Source organism: Polyodon spathula, chromosome 21, assembly GCF_017654505.1.
Source record: "Polyodon spathula isolate WHYD16114869_AA chromosome 21, ASM1765450v1, whole genome shotgun sequence".
Lineage (NCBI taxonomy): Eukaryota > Metazoa > Chordata > Actinopteri > Acipenseriformes > Polyodontidae > Polyodon > Polyodon spathula.
This window is the reverse complement of record NC_054554.1, coordinates 23,894,965-23,922,104: the sequence shown is the minus strand read 5'-3', so window position 1 is coordinate 23,922,104 and position 27,140 is coordinate 23,894,965. Positions and strand designations below refer to the sequence as shown.

The window sequence follows — 27,140 nt, the reverse complement described above, 5'->3', positions numbered from 1 at the left end:
ATGACGTCGAGAAAAACCAGCAGAGAAATGGTGATTGAGTACATCAACTCAAAGGCTGACACTCAAGATGTACCACTGCCTAATTTTTGGAAAGACAACTCTGCTACATATCCAGCTCTTGCTATGGTAGCCAAAAGGCTTCCAGTAAGTCCTGCTACGAGCACTCCATCGGAGCAAAGTTTCAGCCCTGCCGGGCGTACATGGAGCAGACGCACACGGCTTAATCCTGACACTGTGGATGCTCTTTTCCTCCACAGCAATTTAGGCTGTAATTTAACTGCAGAGGGTAGTGGACTCACTGTCTGCATAACTTGAAGGCAGCATCTGATGATGTACTCAAGTTTTGAGTTGATGTACTTCTTTACTTTCTTTTTTCAAGTGAAACTTTGTGGTAGTCACTCTTAAGTGACTTGATTTGATTATTCGAAAATTGACACTGGTGCTTATTTATATTGACATAATCTAAGTTTAAAATATGACCTTGTCAATTTTACACTGAAATAAAAATAATTTGAACTTCACAGTCAAAATCAGTTTGAGTTCTTGAGTGTAAACAGAAAAGTCATTGTTTATTTTAGGCTGAGTCTTGTACATGTGCATCTTGTTTGCATCTCATTAGGCTCAAAAATGTGTGTGTAAGATATTTTTATTATACCCTATAAACCCTCATTTTATATATGAATACAAAAATATCTTTACCTCCAAATTATAGTTGATCTCAGTATATCACGGGATGGGATGGGGCGGGATTTGTTTCGACAGGACAGGGTGGGACAGGAATTAAAAAAACAAAGTTACAGGACTGGATGGGACAGGATTGAAAATGGTGACTTTCATGAGATGGGATGAGACAAGAACATTTTTGACAGAACAGGATGGGACAGCTCTGAAGTTTCATTTCCATGTCACTACTACAGAGCGACACACGCAGAGAAAACATCTTACTTTCATTTTTAAAATTACAAAATGCATTTGTTTCTTACAGTTTTGAATGTACATATACCTGTTTACACACTAGTTTCTATTGAAATGTTTATTACAGTTTTTCATTTTTTGAAGTAGTGCTTTATATGTGGTAAGTTAGAAAATAAACCCTTAAATGTTTAACTGTTCATTTAAATCCGGTATTTCGGCTGTACAGATATTTGATACGACATGCCAGAATAAAACTTTTGAGTTGTATCCGACAGTTTGTCTTTCATTTTAATATTGATGTTGTTTAAAATGTAACCCTCATAATGACTGCCCGCGGCAGTTTTAGGTATCCGTATAACCGTGGTGGTTAAAGGCACATCTGATGCGGACGTATGCATCTTCTTTCAAGTTGTTAAAAACTCAAGTCCTTTGAATTTCTTTTTTAATAAATGTTCTTTACTTAGAAAAATAAAACGTCAAAGATAAGATAAATAAGGTTTAATTACAGAGGTGTAAATTTATTTTTTTTTTTTTTTTTACCCTACCTTACAGTCTCGAATAAAAGCAGTCAGGATTTCCAGCAAAACCACACATTTAATAAACCCTTTCAGACTCTGCCTATTGTGAATTTCTAAGACTAAAATATAGGTGGAGTCACCCAACCAGCAACAGAGGCTTAATTTAAACAAAGCTCTGGTGCTATTGGAGCTGCATGACATCACCCTGGATTCTGGGCTTGCCAGTTTTTAGGGGGTTATTTTTTCAATTAAGGCTGTGGTGGTATAACCAGTCATTACACTGAGTTTGCTCATTAGAATTAAACTTGGTTTATCTTCTTTTGAATATGATACTTTTTTTTTTTTTTTTTACCTCAGGTATAACTTGAATGTATAATTATGATAAAGTATAAAGAAGATTACAGCTGAACTAACTTATTCTCAATTCTCAAGAGCAATAGCAATCTACCACAAGCTCCTCTGCACACACTCAGGCTTCTCTGATTGTTATGCAATTACATTTGTTTATAAAAAGAGATCCAGGAACGGAGACACTTGCAAATCACAAATTAGACTTAACGTTTGAAGGACGACTATGTTCTACTACTGCATAATACCATGCAACAGCAGGGCACGACTGGACTGTATGTTAGCTTTGGTACAGTACAACATGAACATTAAGACTTCAAACGTCTGTATACGGTCACAAAATAGCTTTTCATGTGCAACACACTCAGAGCGTTGTACCTATTAAGTATTGAATGCAAAACTACAGTAATACAATTCAAAGATACAGGCCTGAGCAGTTTAAAAGGCCAAACTATATACAGTAAAAAGGTCTTCAGGTTCGTTGAATGGGAAGCAGCCCCACAATCTTGTTACATTTTTATGGCAAAATATGACTCTTCCTGTGTATCCTCTTCTTAAGAAAGCAGACCGTTTAGCTTTCCAGTTTGTTTAAATACACCTGTTTCTGACAAGCTCTGCTGTAGCTCAATTAATTAAAACAAGATTGATAAGAAAACACTTTATGATGTTTAAAAATATATATTTTTAAATATTTATTGGACGGATGTCACTTTATAAGCCCACTGTGAATATATTGTTTGCTATACTACATGTATGAGGTAAATCACCAGAATAACCAAAAAACTATATTTCCCTTTTTAATTCATGTTCTGTTTACAACTTTGCATGCATAACTGACCAATTAAAAAATAAGAGATCTGTGAAGTTTTATTGAAACCAATACGTGAAACCATTAGCATACCTGGGAAAGACCCTCAAGAGCTCCTCCCGGTGGGGGATGTGAGGTACTGCAGGGTTATTGAAGTGCAGGATTTGCAGGAACACTGAGCCAGCATGAGCCCGATACCTGTCAATCTTCTCTGCGGACTGCTGAGCCAGGCAGCACAGCATTCGGCTGCAACTGCAGGGGAGCAACACTGATTAAACTTAGCACACACTTTACCGTTTACATAGTTTAGATTTGACTTTCTGATGTCTTTTGTTTTTGCATAGTTTACAGCTGGGTTACTAGGTACAGGGGCAAACGACCGACACGACCCCCGGAAAAGAGGCAGACTGTACATTCATCTGCTTTAAAAGACGTTATGATTTAATTTAATATGCATGTCATTGTAAAATAAGTCTGAACTCATAATTTTAAAACTACAAAATGAGGAAAGGTATATATTTGGATCAATATTTACATGTCAGGTGAGATGAGTTCTGGGTGACTCTGGACGAGGAGAAATGTCACCTTCATAATACTAGTGATTGCAGCCTCCCGCACCCTGTCAAACAGAAATTGGGCAATCAGTAATGTCAGGCCAGAGTTTCATTACCGAAGGGCATCAACTCAATTTCCATCTAGGTACTAGCCAGGCCTCAGCTTGCTGAAGCCAAGTTTCCACACGCTTGCTTGCACTGCCAACTCCCTATGCATTCGCCGCACTACTGGAGTAGCACTATGGGGCAAATGGTAGCCACAGTCATACTGCCTTATAAATTGCTCTAGGGACTATAGATGTTTACTAATTGCATCTTAAAAGTGACAACATGTCATTCGCATGTTACTGAAGGAGACCTTTGCAGTGCACATATAATTCATCCACTAGAAGGTGTATTTGTATCAAAGTGCTGAAAAGGCTAATCAATTGAAGTGTGAGCCCTTTGTAAATGCAGCGCTTATTTCCATACCTGTTTAACAAGATGTGTGCAGTCAAGGTTCGATTGCAGCTGCACCCATCAATCACTGCTTTTAAGAAATCATTAAAAGGAACTAAAAATCTTATGAAAAGGGAACCGTTTGAGGCCGTTTTGTTTATGTCAAGCTGCTTTTAGCAAAGTGACACGCTTTCATTTACGGACTGCAAGCAAGCGCCCTAACTACAATACAACTAGATGCGTCAGCCACACCTTAACACATTGTACATGTCAGCAATGTGGAAATGTAGGTCACCATGAACTAGTCACAGTGGAAAGAAGAATGAACTTTCTAAAGTCTCAGACTTTTACCTAACTACACAAAACGGGGAATCATCATCCGTAGTTATCCTGTGTTCAACCCCATAGCGTTCTTAGCCCAATCAATCATACTCTTGGTCAAGCAGTTCTTCAGCAACTTCATGTAATTAACACAAAATAGTACAATAAAATATCACGTCTGTTTTTAAAAAATTACTTTTATGTGCACACAAAAATCAGCTGATTACTGTGACTGCAGGGAAATCAACAGGTAAGAGAAGGCAGGTCATTAGAAGGGGTTGGGCTTGTTTTTGTTGCACGTTTTGGAACACTGGCAGGTTTTCACACTGGTACAAAGTGTCTGGAAGAGGCTGAACTCAATTGCTCACACCTGCAACAATTATTTAATTCTTTTGGATCCACCCCAAAATCCTTCCTTCCAGCTACAGGAGGGGACTGAACAAAACAAACAGCAGATAACCCGAGTGCCTGCTTCGTGTCATTCAACGTGTGGTGTGGTGGGTGTGACGCTATTATACAATCCCAGAGTTCATTTCTCCCAAAAGAAAACCTGTTGAGATAGAAGTGTCATAGTGCTCTATTCACAATGTTTTAACTTTGAATAATACCGAAGAAGCCAGAAATTGCACTGCATAGATTAGTAAATTAGTAACAAACTGTAGTGTATTCATAATAACAAGACCGTGAAAGAACATTCTTCAAATAACTCATGTGTTAAAGCTTTGTGATTAAAACCAGTGGTCTATATACTGTATACCTGCACTCTTCCCGTATATACAACATATGTGAGGGTTTATGTTATATACTGTAATCCATATAATGCAATATCAAATAGTGTATCAAATAGTATGCATCAATCATTCCTCAAAAAGTTGTTGCTTAAGTATTACAATGTAAAAAAAAAAAAAAAAAAAAAAAAAAACAAGAAAAAGTCTGCACTGCATTTTCTGAATTCAATTACCCATACAGTTGTATTTTTAATAAAGGCAGTGGTGGGATGGGCTCCACAAAAACATGTTTGCGTTCCAGTTGATCACGCACAGTAGTATTTAAGTCACCTGTTTGATGGGTTATAAACATGCTGATTAATGCGCCATTAGACTAAGCAGTAAAGGAGTTTGTTAAAAGATTGCTTCTATTTGCCACACCTGTATAAAGATGTTAGGAAAATAGCAAAGGCTTCAATATGGATTGGTTCTGTACATCAGTGAAGATATTCCACTCTGCAATGACTACCCTAAATCCTTACTGTAGGGTTATTGTGGGTTTCATTAACATAGCAAAGAAAAATATAAGACTTTGATTCCAACCTCCTCAGATAAACTCCATAAAATCAATTTCCATCTATAAAACGGGCATACAAATTCACCTTAAGACATTCACAATTAAGATTAACAGTTGGAACATTAACAGTTGGAACATTATCTACCACCCGACTGTTGAAAGTTGTAAACCACAAAACATTTAACTATAAAATAATGTTTCCCAGTCTCCTAAAAATGGATTTTCTTTTTAAATTAGCAAACCCTACTATTGAGATCCCAAACAATAATGCTCGACATTTCATAAAAATGGAGATGTTTAAAAACAGCTGGGAGAGCTGTCCATTTTAGGCACGGTACAAATGCACGGCTAAGATTAGCGTGCGTCTGTTTCTGGTACATTCCATGAATATCGGTAAACTTTGCTTGGGGCATCGGTTACAGTAACAGTGCCCAAGGGTTTTTCTTTTTTAAATGATAAGAACCTGGTCGAGCCACATTCCTAGCAAAACTTGGCACAGCCACGCGTCTCTGGTGGCACTTGAAGGGCCCACCTTTTTTTTCCCCCACAGAACAGTGTTGTGAGGTGGGTGGTGCTCTAATCTAGTTATATGACCATGCACTCCTCTTTTTAAACACCTGTTAAATGGAAGGGTGCATGGTAAATTGTGTTCCCCCATACTCTTTCCTAGCAAGGGGATATTTAACACCCATTAATAAGACTGGAGATCAATACCAAAAGTTGGTACCTCAAACACCAGGCTTGGGTGGCAAAGTTGGTTCAGGTAAACAATAAAGATACAGTAGCATTCACTTTTTATTTCTTACTAAAGCTCCCAAAGACATAGCCGAAGTTTCACTGGTTGACCATCTCCTCCAGAAGAGATAGCAAGACCTCAGTAGGGATTTACAAGAAACTGCCTGCCTTCTCATGAACCTTTGGTGTCTTCATGCTGTATGAGGTATTGGCAGGATCTAAACTGTGCCAGGTATCTGAAGACAGTGACACTCTTAAACTCTAATTCCACCAAATGGAAGTCGACTCCTAAACCCAAACTCAAGGTATCGATACCTAGTAAATGGTGCATTAGTAAAGATGGTCCCCTTTCTTATTTATTTTTTGTTCCCTATTCAACTTCCACATGCAAGAGGAAGGATCGTTTTAGAGTGCTGCACCCCAGCACTGCATTATTGCTCAGTTGTCAATTGGATGAAAATGCACATTTAAAAATCAAGTACAAAGATATTAATAAACTGATGCATCCTGTTAACTTTGCTGCAGGTAATGTGGTCCGAACAACAACACATGAAGTGATTGAGTAACAGGAAGCAGCCATAACTTCTCACCTATACAATGCCTGCAATTTTCCCAACTGAAGTATAAAATACAATAATATATAACAGGCAAAAAAACAGAAGAGCACTTCTTTAATACAAACAATTGTTGGAGATCCCAGAAAATTAGACAGAAGTGCGCAGACAGGCTTGCACAGTGATTACCAGGATCCGACATCCCCTCTGCTGTCGGTGGTGTAGTCTCTCATGCACTCCAGCAGGGTGCTGTAAATCTGAGGAACATTCTGCTCACAAACCACCGAATCAGGGGAGCCTCCCAGAGACACGCCTACAGTCGCACAGACCCTAAGAAGGAAAGAAGATCACATTTGTTCATGTCAGATGATTCCTGACAGGCGTCCACCCTTGTTATTCTCTGTATTTTGCGCATTTCTAAATCTGATTAAAATTCTTTAGATTCCAAAAATTCATTCAAAATTTCTTTCATTATCGTATTCAAACTGGATTTCAAGTTATATTTTTTTACATCCATAATGAATTCCAGCAAAAACTGAAAATGTGCACTCCATCAAGGTTAAATGAATGTTCAGAAAAAATTTACCACACCACTGACTTATTGAAATGCAAAAGGAATGCATTTTTAATGATTATTTTGCTAAATGTACGATAATAAAATGAATGGCAAAAAAACTACAAAAGAAATGCAATGTGAATGAAAAAAAGGATTCAAGCTATTCACTGTAGCTTTAAAATATACAGTACATTTTAAATATCTGAATCCTTGGGCAAAAAGTGTTCCTGCTTGTACACAGTCAAACCCAGTCTAACCCTGCAGGAAACTAGATAGCTGCAAACATAAGGAGTTGTCTGTAACATTTCACGGGTGAAAGGGGTCTTGTTTTCACCTGCTAAGACCAGTAATACAGGTAATTCTCTCACACTAGAGCAGGCTGCAGAAGGTTTACGTGTGGCTTACACAACAAGACTGTGCTACAGGCAGTTTGTTTTAGCTTTCATATAAACAGGACAGATTTAGGGAAAGGATTAGATACACATTTAACCCCTTACTGTGCAGTGGCTTTCAGAGCATCCTTCCTTGCCTCTGCGAAGCTGACATCCTTCACACTGATGCTAGTGGTCTTCCTTAGGCCTTCTAGCACCTGCAATACAACATACCATCAATACACAGGTGCTGACAGGAAAATACAATGGATTTGGTTTTGGTGTGCGTGTGAATTTAGTGCTCCTGAAAGCATTGACTAGTCAGGCAGTACGAGAGCTTCCTCTCTAAGTACAGTAACATCACTCCTGATGAAGGCTGTGAATACACGTTCAATAGATTACATCTTATGTGTAGTCGTTTACTGTTCAAACTATCACACACATTTTCAATTAAAAAAAAGTAGACCTAATTTACTATTTGTCGTCATCTTTATATTTTACCTTTGCACAAATTTTGACTTTGATTTCACAAACAGTATTCCATTACGATGGTTAACAATGCATCAAGATACTACCCATGAAAACAACTGACAAAGAAAACATTTGAAAGGTTTACAAATTGGTTTGCTGTGGCACCTATTCCAGCTTCCACAGCACAGCGTCACTTCAAAATTTGTTGAAGTGCATTCTCCAAAGAGCAATGAAATGAAAACATTTTGATCTGTCACTGAATAAACCCCAGTAAGGCAATACAACACCATGAGACTACTCCGGCAACTCAACGGTAGCTCTTGATTTGAGCGTGGTAACAGTTACATGACATTTGCACCTCCACCTCGTTGCTTTAATAGTGGCATTGTCCTTGTGGTTCACTAGTCTGAACACATACCTGCTGCAGTTTGCCACGGAGCATGAACTGAGGCAGGGCTCCCAGGGCGAGCGCATATCCACAGCGAGTCATCTCCTCAGCGCTCTGCAGCTGCACAATGTAACGGCTCACCAGCTCGTCTGTACGGAAGACATGTATATATTATATATGTGTAACATTTTTTAAGTTTAAAGTTTTTTGGGGGGATGCGCACAAAAGGTTTAAATAATTAATTTCAGGACACTTTAACTGTGTAGAAAATAAACACAGTGAATGCACAGTTAACTTTTCTGTCTACACAGCTGAAGGCCTTTTGTCCAAAAGATTTTTTAATCATTTAAACCTTAAAACTTTTCATTTTGTACACTGCATTTATACATCCTTTCAAAAACACAAAGTGTTTTCAAAGTGGACTTGTGAGTCAACAACTTTCTTAAAAAAAATACTGCACTTCTAAATATGTAACTGGCTTGGGGACAATATGGACTTGGATACATTTCCATGTTTGTGCCATATAAATCAGAATAAAATCTGTATTTTCTAGAAAACACCTGAGGCAATATTCAGGGCACCCTGTAGATCTCTGCCTCAATGAATTGTTAACAACAACGGTCTGAGTGCAATGACCTTAAATCATTCTTACCCTGAATGGTAGGGTCCACTGCTCCGTCTGCACTTCGATAGTACTCATTGCACAAAGCAGCCAGGGCTGAGACAGCAGCCTCCTGGAAATGATACAGGCAGATTAATGAAGCTGACACGAGGTACTGTCTTCACAGCAACTTTATAAGGATATCCCCCACAATTACAGTGCTTTAATATTGGGAAAGCAGTATACAATACACTGTGGGTATATATAGATACATACATTGTGTCTATGTTGCGTGAGGTCATTCTTCATCAGCTGCTGCTAAACAGACTTCATGTATCTTTAAATTAATTACTTAAAACGGGCAGCTGAGAGATAACATAGCACAGCGGATAGGGTAGTGAACCAGGATTCCAGGAAGATGTAGCTTCTCATTTCTTTCATCCATAGTTTACTTTAGCAAAAACAATAGATCTGGCATTAGGGCTAAGCCCGAATCCAAATTTAACATTCTGTTCTGTAACCAATGTTTCTTCAAACTGCAAATGTGTTATTTGGTTCAAAAAAGAGGAAGGATTCATTGGGCTGCTCAATGGCATGTTGAGTAATATGAAGCAGCAAGGTCATACACATTAGCTGACAGAGATATATATACACACACACACAAAACGCCCTGTGGAACAACGTTTATTACAACATTACCCAGCAAAAGTAGATGAGAGTGACAAACAAGCATAAATGCACTTCTAGGTTACCCAAACAAAATAACAAATTTCAAATATATATATTTGTAAAAGTACCTTTATCTTCTGTTTTGCTGCGCTAGAGAAGAGATGGATACTTTTTAAGCTGTCATCGATCAACCATTGCCACCCACCTTAAAGACATAATGCATGTTCTGTTACTTTTATATATATATATATATATATATATATATATATATATATATATATATATATATATATATATATATATATATATATATATATATATATATATATACACAGACACACACACACATAAAAATATGTTGCCAGTTCATTTTCTATCAGGATTGGGTTCTCACATCTACCTCCGAGTAGTTGTTTTTGCACAATGTCACAATATCAAATGCACTCTGCAGAGCTCTCTGAACAGCCTGTATGGAATATCTAGTTGTATATAGAATAGTGTCATCCATTGAGTGGCTCTCAAAAGTATTCACCCCCCTTGGACCTCCACATTTTACTGTGTTACAACATGGAATCAAAATGGTTTTAAAATTGAGTTTTTGCCACTGATCAACACAACAAAAAAGTCCATAATGTCAAAGTGAAAAATTAAATCTACAAATTGTTCTAAATTAATTACAAATATAAAACAAAAAATACTTTATTACACTTTATTGTATTCACCCCCTTTGCTATGACACATCTAAATAAGCTCTGGTGCAACCAATTGTCTTTAGAAGTCATATAATTAGTTGAATGGAGTCCATCTGTGTGCAATTAAGGTATTTCACATGATTTCAGGTTAAACACACCTGTCTCTGGGAGGTCCCACAGTTGGTTAGTACATTTCCTAACAGAAACTACATTATGAAGACGAAGGAACATTCAAAGCAAATCCGGAATAAGGTTCTTCAAAAGCACCAGTCAGGGGTAGGACACAAGAACATTTCCAAGGCATTGAATATCCCAGGGGGCACAGTCCAAATAGACTCATGGCTGTAATTGCTGCCAAAGGTGCCTCTACCAAATATTGACTCAAGGGGGTGAATACTTATGCAATCAATTATTTTCTGTTTTGTATTTGAAATTAATTTAGAACTATCTGTAGATTTCATTTTTCGCTTTGACATCAGTTTGAATCAATGTGTGACTGAGTATTGCCACCAAGCAAATCCATTGACAAATGTGTTAAGAGGTTTTCAAATGCTTGACCGGCCCTAATAAAATGCTTATTAAAACAATCAATAATATCTTTACTCCCAGTATAACTCCAGTCATTAAAATGTAACCAGACGAGGGACAGGTGATGATAGTGCATCATGTTTTTCACACGTTTCCAGAATTTACATGGGTCATTCATATTATCAGTAGTTAGTTTCAGGGAATAATCAGATTTAGTTTTCTTGATTAAATTCGTACACTTATTTCTCAAAGTACGAAAGAATTTTTATTTCACTAGTGAAACAGCGACAATTATATATTTTTACTCTATTTTTTTTTTTTTATGTATGATCATTGATAACTGTATTAAATTCATTAAAAAAAAATAGTCCCAAGAAATATCAACTTGTGGGAAACATGACATTACTGTCCAATCAATCTGGGACACCTCAGTTAAAAAAAAAAAAAAAAAAAAAAAAAAAAACTGAATCTTCACATTTTTTATAGTGTCTTTTGAAGAGAATTTTCGGTTTTAAGTTTAGGGATATGCACATCTCTGATACAATAAATCGTATTATAAATCGCTAAAAGCATTACAGAAAGTTCCAGCCTCTATATACCTATTAGGGTAGTTTGTAAAGCATAGATCAATTAAAGAGGATTTAGACAAGTCCTTCTGATGCCGGGTTAGGACTTTTATCAATTGAGTTAAACTCAAGGTAGAGCTTACATCTTTAAGATTTCTGGATGTACTAGTTAGCCAGTTACAATTAAGATCACCCATAAGTATCAGTCCACTGTTACCTAAAATATCAGAGAGTCTTAAAAACATGTCATTAATAATTATTTCAGAGGCCGAAGGAGGTCTATAACAACCTACTTTCAGTAGAGGGCATATATTTGACAAATATAAACGCAAACCAATAATTTCATATCACTTGACAACAGAATCAACTAATTTGAGTTCTACTTGGAGCATTATATATAATGCAATCCCCCCCACCGCCACATTTCCTACACAAAAACGTTTGTAGAAAATGCAGGCATACAAAAACAGAGCCACATGAAGAAAAAAAAACTAACTTACCAATAATAGGGTCATTCTTGTAAGGCATTTTAGACAAAGACGTTTTTTCTATAAGAGAACAAACTGTAGGGAACAAGAGGAAACCACATTGCACAGTTTACTTCAGTAAATACCACAGCATTTAAACATATTTCGACTGCCCTTGCTGTTTCCTATTGTATAACCAAATGCATACTTTGTTTTATGGGCAAGCTCCACTGAACCCATGCAAAATGTAATCTGTACAAATGACACAATAACAATACAGCAAGTTGAAAACCTACAAGAAAGCACGATCAATTAGCCTAGCACACAGAAATTCACTCAACCCCTCGTGTGTCAATAAGAATTTATTGTGGACTAAAACCTTACCTGCTGGTCTCATCAGTTCACCACCAAATCCTCTATAAAAAGAAATAAAAATAATAAAATCATTACTGTAGCAATTGTAATTGCTTTTATAGTGGCAGATACTGCCGTCACTTCAATCCTTAAAATAGGACCCACCTTGGCGTTTGACATTTCCTTACACACATACCAAAAAAAAACCACTAGAGCGATTTACAGGCACTGTTTAATTTTCATAATCCTGGAGTTGGATGGCCACTATAATAATCTGAACCCATGTGAGGTACCAGAAAGACACAGACACTATCTGGAATGATGCTTCGTTTACAGCATTGAAATAATCTTTATTGTGAAACTTGTTTGCCTACAGCCTTTGATTCTTAGTGTTTATGAAAACAACATATTTGCTTATTTAACAGGTATTAAGAGCCAGGAGCATGTCCACACCCAAGCCAGCACAACGAGATGTGTGCTTTAGAATAGTCTTTCCCAAACTTTTTGCTTGGTGACCCAAACGAACACAGGCATAATGAACACATGACCCCAAAATGAGTCACGATTTCTATTTTAACTTAAATACTCCTTAAATCAATCCAAAAGCAACGTTTCATTTATTTGTAACTACACTACGCAACACTATATAAGCAAGCAGGCTTTGATAGTTTTACAGCTTGCTAAAATGTTTGATTTTATCAAATCAATTATTAGTAAAAAAAATTGTATTAAAAGTAACATATTGTAACAACGAGGCAGATGAAACTGGGGGGGGTGTGCCACTTTTAGGAACATTCTTTCACACGACAGCCAGCTCAAGTGTTTGAGTGAAGGGTCCCCTTCACAAGGACAACAGGACTGCAGCCAATCGCAGACATGCATTTGCAGGAGAGCCCCCATGGGGTTTGATGGACTATGTGGGTGCACTGAGATAATGGCTGGTGGAATGGGAATGCATGCCTGTGTTTGGGGGAGCGCGCACGACGGAGCGAAATGCAAGCCTGGCAGAGGGAGGGGCTAGGTGAAGAGTGAGTTTTGGAGCTGTGGAACAGAACCTGTTGTTTTTTGAATTACCGAGTGAGAGACAAAGAGACTGTTAGCTTTGTGTGTGTGTTTATTAAACCCATTTATTGATCCTGTGTTTGTTATTTATTGCATTTATTTTATTGACTTGCTCGTTCTTGTAAAATAAATTGTGCATTTGAGACCAGAATACTTGCCTGGACTGCTTCCTTTACCTCCAAATTGCAATATCAATTTAAAATTGTGTTGCAACATAATGAATACTAGTTTTAATTTTCAATTCAACATCAGGCATGGCAAACATACCGACAACAGTTTTTTGCAATATGCATGTAACCAGGTAGGATACATTCATCTCCTTCTCTGAGACAGTGACTGATTTTTTAAGGACATCTTGCTGTTTAGCTAACTGATCAGCTTTCTTTCCCAAGGCAATCTGCATGCCGTGTCTCTAGATGCCGACAGCTTAAGGCTTTCGTGAGCCAGTACTTCACAACAAATGACACATGAGGATGCAGATCATTCTCGTCACCAATGTAAAAAAAAAACAAAAAATGTCACCTTATGCTTTATTTTTCTGGTTCATATTTAAAGCAGAAGACTGGAATACATTGTTTACATAAATTACTGCTAATGATTTGTATGCAAATTATATTTATTTTGAACATAAGCATAAGAAGTGAAAGAAAATCTTAACAGTGTGCACTGAATGTCATATTATTTAGATTGTTTGACGACCCATCAGAAACCTTGCGTCAATTATGTGTCAATTTGAGAATATATATATATATATATATATATAGAACATATAAAAAAAAAAAAAATTGTATGTGTGCAAACCCCAAGACAGCTGTTAACCATTAAAAGTCTGTCAGAAGATACTGCGATCTTCGAAAAAAATTTGTAACACAGCTCACATTATTCCAAGCTATAATCCTCCACATTAAACCCCAAGTTGGCAAGGTTGGCAGCAGTATTACTTTGTATTTTATACAAGGCAATGGAGTGACAATTTGCTGTTGCATTGTGTAAAAGGCCAAAAAAAGGTTAACTGAAGGAGGCATCTACTATTGCCACAGGTTCGGGAGTTAACGTTTTTGTCATATTTCTTACCACTTAATGAAAGTTCATCTGTTCCAGTGGTGACGAGTTCAACAACATGTAAAACAGAACGGCGCCCAAGCCAACATTTGAAAGACCAAAAGCCTCCAAAAGACAAGGCCAGTTGCAAATTCGGTGCTTTTTTTTGTTTTTACTTCATTATTAAAAGACGTTCCAGTGAAACCACAACTCAACATTAAAGTCAGACAGCTGCTCACCAGGGCATCAAAGCTGCTCTTTGCCTGTGTTGTTTATTGAACACAGTCTGCTAGAACATGTAAACAGATACAGGGATGTCATCATCGCATTGCTTTACAGTGATGGCATCTTGTGGTTTGACAGCTTCTGGATCCCAGGCACTAATCCCTCAACAAGTGTCATCACCAGTTAGAACACAAGCCAGGCCTTATGGCTTTAGCACATGGATTCAGGGCAAACAACAAACAAAATTTGCTGTTTCTTTCCTTTTTTTTTTTCTTTTTTTTTTTTACACATTTGTATTTTGTTTAATTGTGTTTTAAACTTGGGGTAACAATCTTACCTGTACTGCTGCTTACTGAACAGCTGTAAAAGAAGAAATATGTTTCTGTTAAATATGATGACTGCAACTTGAGGACTGGCACAAGACTAAATTCAGATGACTAGTTCCACAGACCTTCTCGTGAATGCCTTTGAGTCCTTCTATTGAGGCATCTTTCAGAAAATCAGTTACAGGTCTGTGAAATTAAAGACACAAAGCATTTAATTATTATCCACATAATAGTAGGACCTTAAAACAACAAAATACTTAATACACTTAAAAATAAAAAAAGAAATTGCATGCATTATTCCATCATCCATAACTATTAAAACTCAACAGTGTTGAATTTAGAAATACAAAAATAAATCTGATACATTCACTGAACGTTACAGATTTATGATTTATCCGTTTCTTATTCAAGGCTGAAGTCTGTAATGAATTTTAGTAAAAGTGTGTTTACAGTCACTACAGCTAACATTATGTATATAAACAATAATTCAGTAGCAGTATGAATGTGGCGAATATGTATTACAGGCTAGTTTGCTGTTAAGCATGGATGACATACACAGCTCAACGATAAACACGCTATGCAGAGGGTCCATAAAGACATTGTAATGCACTGCTGAAATGATTTCAGCCCAAGTTTGCCAGCTAGCAGTCAAACCCCTGTTGGATAATGTAGCTCCTTCAGCTACCCCCGAGTGGATACAGAGTCGTGCAGAATGAAGACCCTCCAACACATAAGATACCTGATAGACTTCAGTAGCCGCTCTCCGAAACCATGCTGCAGTGTCACAATCGCATGTATCTCCTAATAACCCCGGTACATACCTATTTGTCTCCAGTGCCAGTTTGTAAAGTGCGTGTGTAATTTCAGCGCACGCTAAGATGGCTCCATGGCGGGTATGCAAGTCCACACCCACTGCCAGTGGCAACAGCTTTGGCAAAACTGCAACAACAAACAAGGAAAAAGACATTATTTGCAGTCAAGTTATTCAGCTATCGCGTTTCTTAAAATTACATTTCTTAAAACGCTTAAGATACCAACCTGTAATTAACTCCATCTGTTTTTACACAAAATAGCAAACCATTACACCCAACAGGACTTTGTATACATTACTTTTTCAACGCTGCATGAGGATAAAGCTTGTTTGTCACTGAAAAGTTTATAACAGAGCTTACCAGCCTCAGCCATGTATTCGGGGGCCTTTGGTGTAAGGTTGTGCAGAGCTTTGGTGGCCTGTTCTCGAATCACACTGAAAAGCATACAACAGGACATTGTACTGCACCCACAGAAAACACATTTATTGTAGTGCCTTGAAATGTGCTTTAACAATGTGATTTATTACACAATATGTATTGGTGCTTTAATGTTATTCATTACATAATATGTATTCAATTAATTGGATGTGAAAGAGCCAGGGAACAGCCACGTGTGATATCATTGAATAGCATAAAAACACACTTCAAATAAATCTGTACAACAAATTTAACATAAAATGTATGTCTTACCCATCCCAGTGGTTTATCTTCATGTTTACTAGATGGTCTATCATAGGCTGGGTGTACTCTGGGAAACTGGCAATATATACACTGTGGGAGAAAATATAACGTTTGCGTTTTACAGTTCAACAATCCACTGCACTAAACCAGCAGCCATACTAACCAGCACCCAATCACTAATATGTGGTCAATAATTTTGATTTCCCTGGAGCACATTATTCACACAGGTCACAATGTGCAATGGTCACCTGATAAAGTTATCAAACCAGAAATAAACAACTCAGACATAAATTAGGGGCCTTGTTAGCAGTTACTTCTCATTCATTTTAGAATTGTAATTCCAGAAATCAGAGTTCAAATACTTTGAGAATCTGCCTATCTGAAAATAGTATGTATTACACAGGCCGTTGTTCTAACACAAAAAAGAAAGTTATCATTTTTAATTTACATGCATTGTTAATGTCAATCAACCTCTGAATTGCTCCTGCTAGATCCAATTTAGCAAGGTAAAACTAGCCAACTATATTTGCATAGAAACTGTTAACTTCATAGGAAACTGGACTTGTTTCACATTAGTAACCCACTTTGCATAGTATTTGCATACGCTGCACACTGTTTAGCTTATAATGAAATCCTCTGGGGCTGGCAGCTATTCTATTGAGGGATACCTCTATAGACATTACGACATGCTCACTCCTGCAGATTTACTCCAGATTTTACATTGTAAGGCCTGCTTTGAAAATGTTAAATGAAACTTAAAGCACCAAGTATAGCAAAATGACCATACAATTAGGAAAGCAATTGAGCTGCTAAAAGAAAACAGGTTTGTGGTCAGAATTATGGATACAAGCCAAAAGAATATAGCGTGACATTTTTATATACATATTAATAAGCAACAATAGGCCATATTACGAAAAGTTTTAACTCATCTAGTCTGTCCGATGGCTTAAATGAGGCATAATATTTGAACTGCTATATTGTGTCGAAAAGTCCAGAACAGTTAAGAATAGCAAACCGTGGGCTTTATTCATGTTACGGACAGTTTTAACCCTTTCACTCCCGACCAGTCTATTTTGACAAGCTGAAGAACAAACTCCTTCATAGAGCATACATGAGAAAAGGATAAAAAATATATTAATATATATTTATACACTATCTCAGACTGGGACCTAGAAGTCCTGTGAGGTTCCAACGTTATTTCAGATGGCATGTGTTTACACAGGGTGCTAAGGAAACTAATATATTGGTACTTCTAATTTGAGTTAAACACACAATCCCTTCCCTCTGTCTGTTGCCATGTTAAATCTCATCTCTCCTGCCAGGTTTTTAATGCCGTTAGAGCATGTAAGCAACAGATGAATGAACCGGGGCCAAATTCACTCGGCGAGCGAGTATCTAATTATTTCTCTTTCAGCTCTTGTTCTGCTTGCCAACAATGCTGCACCAATGGCTGATTTCAAGCAGGAAAGCAGGAGGGGGCTGCATGTCTAATCAAACAGTAAAAGGGCACATAGATGACACCAACCTGCAGCAAATGCTATATCTGTACAGTGAACTGTGCTATTAAGGCCAGTTAAGAGTCAAACTAAATGTGGCATTAACAGGGGGGTGGCCTTACTACTGAAGGAATACATAATGACTATTTAAAAAAGCATTGGTATAGCCTACTCATTTACAGGAACTGGTCAGTTTCTCAATTAGTTAAATGTGAAAGAACCACCTCTGGCAAGCATTTTTTGCATTTCTTACACTAGCTCAAATTACTCCTGGCATCACGAAAACAAGGAAGCGCGAGAGTCTCAGACTGTCGGAATCCTGAGAGTCATTAAAGCGAAGTTACATTTTCTAACACCACCTTTAAAACAAGCGCACAGCCTTGGGGCTTCATAATAAGGAAGGTGCATTGCTTTCGGATTACACCATCATAACATGCTTTTGTACTCGCCTATAAAAATTCTAAGGGCCTTGCGATTTGGTAGCAGTTTATAGGAAGTCTGATCATTAATTCTGACACCATCTTGTGGTTCCATCTATAAAATCTCTTAACCTCTGTGTGACTCCAAAACCCTTCAAAATTACAGCAGTCCTACCTTATGTTTAAGAAACAGTTTGTCCGGTTTCCAACAGTGAAGTAGTCTGCTGTGGTGAGAATGTCGATGCCATGTGGGAATGTACCCTGTTGAAACAAGAGCATTTAACCTAAAGCAGTGTTTTTCAAACTGGGGTACACGAGAAAAATCCTGTAATGGCGTACTTTATGACTTAGAAATAAAATCAACAATGTTGAAACTCCCTTAAAATAAAACCACAGTCATACTGGTGTACGATTCCTTTCTGTTGGGCGCAGTTAACTCTATGAACACAGCTGGCTGCTGACAGTGATGGAGCATTGAGTGCACACATGGCTAACCTACGTATTTACATAGCAAGGAGGTGGTGACTGCAGTCTGTCTATGATGTTGCTTCTTTTAAAATTGTGTAGTATTTACTAGTAAGTTTGCTCTTTGGAGTTTAAATGTTCAGTGTTAGTAGTTTAATCAGTTCAGAGTTTTATCTACCTTTTATGTTTTTAAATAACCGCATTACTGAGTTGAGAAAGCAACTGGCCGCCCTACTTTAGACAGTGAAATCACTCACTTGTTCTGCACTGGAGCTGGAGCGACACGACTTATCTTTACTTGCAATGCTTTTATATATTTTTCCAGCAGTTTTTCATTTATAATACTTAATCTAGAAATTAGAAAAGACTATTATTTTTTCCTGTTTTCATAGGTATATTATGAATATGGGTCTACTTAAATCGCTAAAAATTTACATATTCCTGGGTAGGTTATGGAATAAAATTAGGATTTCGTGAACCTTTAAAACATTAAAAAAAAACCTAAGTAGATAATATTTCAGAGCACTATAAAAGCCCCAAAATAGTGGTACTTGCTTCCTTACTAAAACGGAGTGCTGTCATTGGTTAAAGGCAAGCATGCTGTTACTGCCGACATTCTCTGTCTCTGTGGTGTGAAGGCTTGCCAAAAGAAAAAAGAAAGAAAACGTGTCTATTCAGGACTAAAATTTTGACTGCTAAACTTAAAAAAGTAAGTCACAGAAAAGCCAGTACAGACGTGCTGATAGATAGGCCGATTAAAACATTGTTGTCAGTAAATAAGAAAGTTAACTGCTTTGGAGTATTTTTTTTAAATGTTATTTGTCTAAGGAAATTATCCCTTCTAAAAAAATAGTTTTATTCAATCCAAACCATTCCAAATGTATGACAAAATATCTGACATGTATGTATAGCTGGATATCGCATGGTAAAAACTAGTTCAGTCAGACGCACATCATTTACCAAGGTCATGAGACTCATGTGCAGTAGTTAGTCAACCCTGTGTTTACCCATCTTATGCCAGTTCTGATACCTGCATAGATGCCCTAAAGAAATCTCAAACTGATTGTTCTAAGGTTTATTGGAAAACACCCTAAGGAGTGTAGAGCCTCGCAGGTCACTGACAAACAAACAGTCATGTTTTAACAAGATTCCAGGGTAACATAAGCTAGAAGCAAAGGCACGAACCAACACATAATACACCCGATGAGTCTTGTATTGCAAGGAGGATCGTTGCATTACGGTTGCACACAATAGACAGGCAAATGGCGCAGAGCGAGTAATAGTTTCATACACACGGTCATTCAAATAGTTAAAACTCTAAGAAACTGTATTACCAGGAACCATGCACAGGAAGCACAATATACACTGAATATACACTGCCTTTTACTATGCCATTATTGCGCCGATCACAGCCTTGACACAATGTGGACAAGACACACAGTGCTGGAAGCTGTCTCGTTTGATGTTAACACAATCAGTCATTAATACTTCTAAGCCTCTCTAGCTGTCTTTTCTCTGTTTGCCACCACAGCTGTTTCTTTTGGCGACAACTTCCCCTTTGTTTTGTCTTTCCTGATACTGATGACCGATGTCTTGGAACAGCCTACCTACATGACTGTACTTGCTATCTGCTCTTCATGCACCCACTGTCTTTCAGATGCTTTTAGTGCTTTGCCTTTCTGGTAGATTATTTGCAATTGTGCTTTTAGTGCTACTGGGATCACATGTCACTTCATATGATCAATTAACTTTTCATCTTAACATAATTCAGGGTGATGCCGAATCTAATCGGGTAGACAGGTCGTAAAAAAGTGGCAGTGTGTTTTCACAAAGTTCAGGGTGGACAGGAAATCTATTTAATCTGAAGTAGGGTCTTTCCAGCTCAAGTGAACCAGTAATATGTCAATGTCTCAATGTTGGGGACTTATACTTTATGTAATATGTCTCTTGCAGCAGCTTATGATGATAGCACATGTGATAAATGAGCCAATTTTGTTTTATTTTATAATGTAACAATGTATTTTGTGATTGGTCTCTTGCTAAACCTAGCTTAGGTTTCACTGTTGCCTTTCCCTGACGGTCATGTTTGAGCAGAGCCTGACGAATGTGGTTGTCTGCTGCATGAGATGACATGAATTGGGAGACAGTAGGCTCAAGGTGCCAGAAAATTGTTGCTGGTACAAAAACGTAATTATTCTCTTACTAGAACACAAAGACTCTTACACAGCCCTGAAAAAAATCTTAGTGATTTGTCAAACACGTATGTCAGTAACATACATCCCTGCCTTGGCCATACATTCAGAATCAGAGCTATCAGCATGTCTAAGAAGTTGATGACCATTACTTACAACAGCATGTACAGAATAATATAGAACAGGATACCGTTTAATGACAATTGGGTAAGTGCTATTCAAGATACATGTAAAAATGACATATAGACAGTATATGCCCACAACCTGACACTTCCTGTAACTTATGCTGAATAATGTTAATCGTGTTTCAAATGTCACAAGTATTAGTGCGTGCAGAGACTGCACAACAGTGTTAAAATATTTAGTGGAACCAAAGTGACTATATATTCGACCGCAGCTTGTGAATGGTATCCCTGTCAGCCTCTTGACTGTCCAGGAAGGTTCGAGTAAAGAAAGTGGTACATGCACGTCTGTTGAGTAGTTTCACAGGTGACTGAAATGAAAGCTAATTGTTTACTCACCTGTCTCCCAACATTCTCCTGGAAGGCAGCCTGAAACAAGAGACAGAAAATGAATGAATTAGGATAGAAAAAACAAACCGCATCAGTATATGAGGTCATCTGGCTTATGGCTGCTTTTATCCTGTTCTAATCAATTCTTTAAAAAAAGGACAAGAATTTATAAAATGGGAATTTTGCCTATAAAGCGACGGCAAAAAGTTGTTTCACCGTTAGTAGAACCAATATGAGGTTCAAAAATTCATTTGTCTGTTGCCAAATTCTTATTTTTTTCAAAGTGTATTAAATCCAGTGAAGGCTTACTTGTGCAATATTGCCCAAATTATTTGTATAATTTAGTTTGATGCACATGAAAAAAAAATAATACATAAATACTCAAGTTCTTGCAAATATACTTGAGTACAGTAGTTCCAAAGTGAAACAACTTCCATGATACAGATTTAATTGCCCTTTACCTCAGATCTGAGTTCTTTAGACAATCAACAAATGACAATAAAAATGCAGGTGTTTAATTTGATTAAAAAAAGGACCCTCTAAGTTTAAGTTGGACCAATATGTACATTAGGCAGGTTTTGCGTATGCTCTGTTTCACGCCTGTGGTACTGCAGTGGAGCTGCCAGATCTGTGTTGTCCTCCGGCACTATAGGTCTGGTGGCCTTGCTGTGGAGCCGCAGTGTGAAAAATAACAGATTGGCTGGAGCACGTTTCGGAGGATGGGTGCTCCAGCCTCCGTTCCCCGATTCGGCGGGGGGGTTGCGAGCGGTGAGCCTAAGACATAGATAATAATTGGGCATACTAAATTGGGGGAAAAAACGGGGTACTATGTAGTCAGGTTAAACTGTTTTTTTGCTTTTGTATACTCTTTGTTTTATAACTACTCTATTCCTTCGAATTTAAGATTTGGACCAAATTTCAAACCCTCAATTTAAGGAAAAAACTAAAAACATCAAATAAATATGCATAAAGATACAAACTCAATTACGCTATGGAGGCAGTTTGCAGCCGTCTGCTATCACACAGAGTACACAGTTTATGTGCTGCTTCTCATTTCCAGTCGCGATTACTCACACCTGTTTGTGAACTGTGGTACTGCTTGTCACGTCGAAAGACATTGGGGTCTGATCAGTATTTCCAATCTGTCCAAGCTGGTACTGTTTGTTAGAAATGCTGAAATTGTAAAAGCTTCTCTTTGAATTCCTCAGGAAGCTAATAACGCTTATTTGAAATGGCTGTCTGTATGTCACGGATGATTCGAGATCGGGCAAGAACGTTTTAATTTGTCTTTTCTCAGCAGTAAATTGCGTTGCTGCTTGTGTATTCGGGCACTGACATCTTTGTTCGCCTTTTCTCGGCAGTCAATCACACTGCAGTTTGTGCAATCTACATCTGTAAAAGAATGTACTGTTTCTTTCATTTAAGTATTCCTTTCTGTGTTTATTCTCCACTTTGTTCATTTGATATATGTATTTATTTTGTAAAACCATAGCCAGCACAGGCAATGGAGACTTGCAAATAAACAAACAAACAAACAAACAAACAAGTAAATAAATAAATAAAAGAACTGGGCACCAGAAGTACATCATGTGATACTTTGAGAACTGCAAATTGTACTTCTAGCATGTCACTGATTGCCCCTCTGAGGAGCTTAAGTAATTGCAAGGTAAAGTGCATGTATAAGTCTTTGTGACAAATGTTTCCACTAGAAGTTTTTCTCAATGTCTTCAAAAGTTACACCCCCAGTAAAAATAAAACAAAAGGTAAAACACAACAGACCATAACTTCACAAAACACATAATGAAAGGACAAACCTTTTTGAAACCGTTGTGTTTCAAATATAAAGTGAATTTCATGCTTCAAAGAAACATGGGCTATTATCCCCAAAACGATTTCCATGGTGTGTAGATCGGTGTACATTAGGAGGGGTTGTGATCTACCTGTAGCCCTATCCATTAGTGTAGCCCCATTTGTGGTGACTGTAATCAGGGCTGGACCTCAAAACTGGACTCGTTCCCAGCCTGGGGCTACAATAACAAAGCGAGCGTTGCTGGGGCAAGATGGGCATGATTAAAGGGTCAAACACTTTGACCATCAAAACTACTGTAATTCACCAACTAAAGCCTTCCGTGTGTGGTGAAAGCCAAAGGTGCCGCTGCTCAGCTGTTTGGCTTGAGTAGACACAGTGGTGTCTACTTTAATTATCTAGTGTAGCGAACCGTAATACCACAGCCATATCGTTTATAAACCAGGTTTTTCACAGCCTAATGTCTCTGTACTTGTTTTGCATGTAGTAATGTTAAGTCACCCCTGGGGGAAGGCCTAGCTGGAGCTGCATTATATTATTTTCACCACTGTTTAATACAGTCAAAAAACACTGTAGAAAAACCACCTGTCAGGATCTCAAATCTACGATTATCTGACTTCTCAATTACTATTAATACTAGAACACAGGTTCAAATATTCTTTCAAAATGTAGATGCATATTCGGTACACTTTGAATTATCTGGAAGTTATTAATATTTAATACCATATTACACTGAAGAAATCTCCCAGAAGCAAAGTAAAAAATGGTAACACATTATTCATTACAAACAAAGCAAAGAATATGTTTAATTGAGCCGTCATTAATGCATTGGTTTCCCTTGATTTCCCCTTTGAGTCATTTTCAATTATGTTACAGGAATAACTGCAAAAATTGTCATTTCAAGTAGTGTTTGTTTAATGAATATTACAGAGCTTGACAAGGAAAAAGAGAGCACTTACAGAAGCAGCTCTTCTGCAATTGACATCCCGATCAAACACAGCAGCTATCACCAGGGCACTGAAAAGAGAGAACAAAAGAGCCATCAGCCGTTAGGAACAACAACTAATGGCCAGTGGGAGTCTGGATTCAGATACCCTGGGGCTGCCTCCCAGCACCAGGGAGAGGGAGAATTTGTGTCTTATCCTGCTGGGGTAATCAAACACTCCATTAGCCTGACATCAATGAGGTTAGTAAGCACAGGTGAAAGTTTAACACAGCATATTCGGTATGTCAGGAATAAAACCCAACGCGGAACATCGGAGTCATTCGGTGGTTCGATATTGTGGTCATTTGGTATTTAATAATTTAGAACTGCAAACTGAGTAAATAAACCCCTGTACCCCCAAGGTACCTCAAAAGGGATGTACGTTTAAATTAAATAACATTATAAATATAAAGGCCAATACTAAAAACAACTTTTGAAAAAAAAAAATACTTCTTCATTTTCCTTTGAGAAAATTGAGAACCAAAACAATGTTAAACAAAGCAAAATTAGAATTTCCTGGTTGGTTTCACACACCCAATGTTATTTTAGTTAAGGTACTGTAGTGAAAGATTAATGCTATTTCAGGGGCTGTGAAACCAGCCATTACGCGTCTATTTACTAAGCTTGAAATTCCCAGAACTGAACATTGATGGTTGTTTTTTTATAGACCCTTAAGTCTGAGTTTACTGGCATTTGCGATGTCTTAAATTCATGAATTGCAACGATATGCAATCCAGTTGATAATTCTACCTGGACTCCACTAATACTAAATGAAACCAGATTTTTTTTTTATTTCTCACAGTATTTAGATTCGCCACTTAGATAATTAAAACGATCCAATATATTTATTAGTTTAGGGACCACATAAAAAAGGAGGTACCCTTATTGCTCTTTACATCACATACACACCATGGCAAACCTTTATCATACACTCCAAACCTACAGACACTTCTAACCAAATACAGGTATTGTTTTAGGTACTGTACTATTATTACATCACTATGAAGACCTGCGTATGTGTGTGTGCGCACTCATTTTAAATTACCATACATATGGGGAACTGTAGTTTGTTTGAATATTTCAATCGTGCAAGTACTAAAAGCAAGTTCATGAGTGAGTCAGTTAGTTTGAATGGGGGCATTTGTGTTATCAACGAGCACATTGTAAATACACTGTGGCTACTCCAAGCAGAAGAAAATAAACTGACTCTCTCTTTCTCTCTCTCTCTTTATTCCTTTGTCTTTGAGCATGTTATAACATTGCACTACATAGTTCATTGCCCTCCAGGTCTACCCTGAACAATTCAGAACAGGGGACAGGTGGCTCACTCGACAGCTCCAACCTCTTTCTAGCAAAGATCAACAACTTAACAGGAAGCTTAGGGCAAGTTCAGTTTTGAAGCCTGTGGTCTCCATCCACCTGCTTTAATTGTCATGGGAGTGTGCAAAATCACAATGAGTTCACTTGGAGCCACAGAGTGCTTACATGGGAAGGATGACAGGGCTGAGGAGATTGCATCACGTTTCAGCTTTCAAGTCTCATAGGGTGCACGGTTAATTTGCATTGACAGTCAAATCAACACTCCAGGATTACCTGCACTTAAACTACTATATATGCCCTGTGGAAAACACCAGGGCTGCCCAGCCTGCTGCTTAGACATATGTTTCTCTTGTCTATAAGTCTATAATAATGTCATCACAAACCTTTTATTTTTTTATATAAAAGTCAGTGTTATGGTGCTTTAACTATGAGCTCAGGCGCTGCTCATCCGTTCCACTTGCCTGCAACAGATATACAGCATAGGTAACATAGGCAAGATTAATGAACATGTCTTTATAAGAGCCAGAGCCATCTACCACTTTGAATTAAGTTTTCAAAAGACACAGAACCCAAAGCACTTTATCAAACTAAAAACAAATGGAATAGGTGTAATAAGAACCACTCAGAATGGAATGAAAATATAATAAATGAGTAAAGGAATAATATTGTTAATAAAACTAAAGCAAAACAACACAATACAAAAGCTTAAATCACTACGTACGATGAAATTAGCTGAGGGGTGTGCTTCGGGCTATCACAATGGCAGAGAAAAAATAATGGGTCTTACTTTGGGTTAACTTAACATTAATAAACTAACTGTCAAATTAAATTAACACAGCACCCCTACACACGTTACAAAATGCAACAGCAATATACAAGACATGCCCATTATTTAACAGCACGGTGAAGCAACTCACCAGAATGGGAAACACCAAACTGCTCGGCGACTTGTGTCCGATTCAGGTTTTTTCAAGAGCTCTAACAATTTCAAATTTTGTGTTAAAGAGAAACAGTGGCGCATTTTGCCGTTTGTTTACATGCCATTTTGTAGCAATGAGGTGCACTCGTGGAAATCAGAATACACAACAATTCAATGATATGACAGCGGTTCTGGAAAGTTTTAATAAACCTCAAGACACACTTGTGATGACAAGTCGCTTTTTTACCAAGCAGTACTGTATCAGCTGTGAAGGAATCGCTATCGGTGCCAAAAAGGTGTTCTTTTAAGCAAAGTTCCTGTTCCTTTAGCTGCAGCATTTACAATAGGAAAAATCAGTTTCAACACAAGGGTGTTCCCTTAGGCGAAGTGTTCCTTTAGGAGGTATTCATATACACAGAGATGACTGCAATCAGTCAGAGAGGAAATACATGTTATTTAAAAGATAGCATTTTTATGAAATGCAAAAATATGTGTTTGTCGGTATAGGTACAGGTGTTGATAAAAAAATGTTCAGGGCTATTGATAGATTTGGTGAGGAATTAATTACTTATATTTTTTGTGTCCTTTTCAGCTGGTAGTATAAGTACTGTGTTTACTCTTGGATACAGAAGCACCTGCCAACTGAGCATCTAACGTATTACTCTGCACTATCTATACAGCTATGGCCAAAAGTTGTGGATCACCTATAGCTTTAGGATTGAGACCATAAAACACAATAT

The 27,140-nt window shown here is 37.6% G+C and overlaps 1 protein-coding gene across 1 annotated transcript in view; it reads right to left on the bottom strand.

Moving 5' to 3' along the window:
- Positions 1 to 27,140, bottom strand: part of tbcd (tubulin folding cofactor D) — a 127,163-nt gene that overhangs the window by 39,425 nt on the left and 60,598 nt on the right. The window contains exons 16-32 of the mRNA XM_041222121.1: positions 24,136 to 24,193; positions 21,379 to 21,408; positions 18,376 to 18,461; positions 16,295 to 16,375; positions 15,965 to 16,038; positions 15,614 to 15,731; positions 14,918 to 14,978; positions 14,804 to 14,826; positions 12,169 to 12,200; positions 11,818 to 11,880; positions 9,660 to 9,736; positions 8,914 to 8,995; positions 8,292 to 8,410; positions 7,529 to 7,620; positions 6,665 to 6,805; positions 3,125 to 3,208; positions 2,683 to 2,841 (exon numbers count right to left, since the gene is read on the bottom strand). Of these exons, the coding sequence (XP_041078055.1) occupies positions 2,683 to 2,841; positions 3,125 to 3,208; positions 6,665 to 6,805; positions 7,529 to 7,620; positions 8,292 to 8,410; positions 8,914 to 8,995; positions 9,660 to 9,736; positions 11,818 to 11,880; positions 12,169 to 12,200; positions 14,804 to 14,826; positions 14,918 to 14,978; positions 15,614 to 15,731; positions 15,965 to 16,038; positions 16,295 to 16,375; positions 18,376 to 18,461; positions 21,379 to 21,408; positions 24,136 to 24,193 (1,380 nt within the window). The remainder of the gene's footprint in view (positions 1 to 2,682; positions 2,842 to 3,124; positions 3,209 to 6,664; positions 6,806 to 7,528; positions 7,621 to 8,291; positions 8,411 to 8,913; positions 8,996 to 9,659; positions 9,737 to 11,817; positions 11,881 to 12,168; positions 12,201 to 14,803; positions 14,827 to 14,917; positions 14,979 to 15,613; positions 15,732 to 15,964; positions 16,039 to 16,294; positions 16,376 to 18,375; positions 18,462 to 21,378; positions 21,409 to 24,135; positions 24,194 to 27,140) is intronic.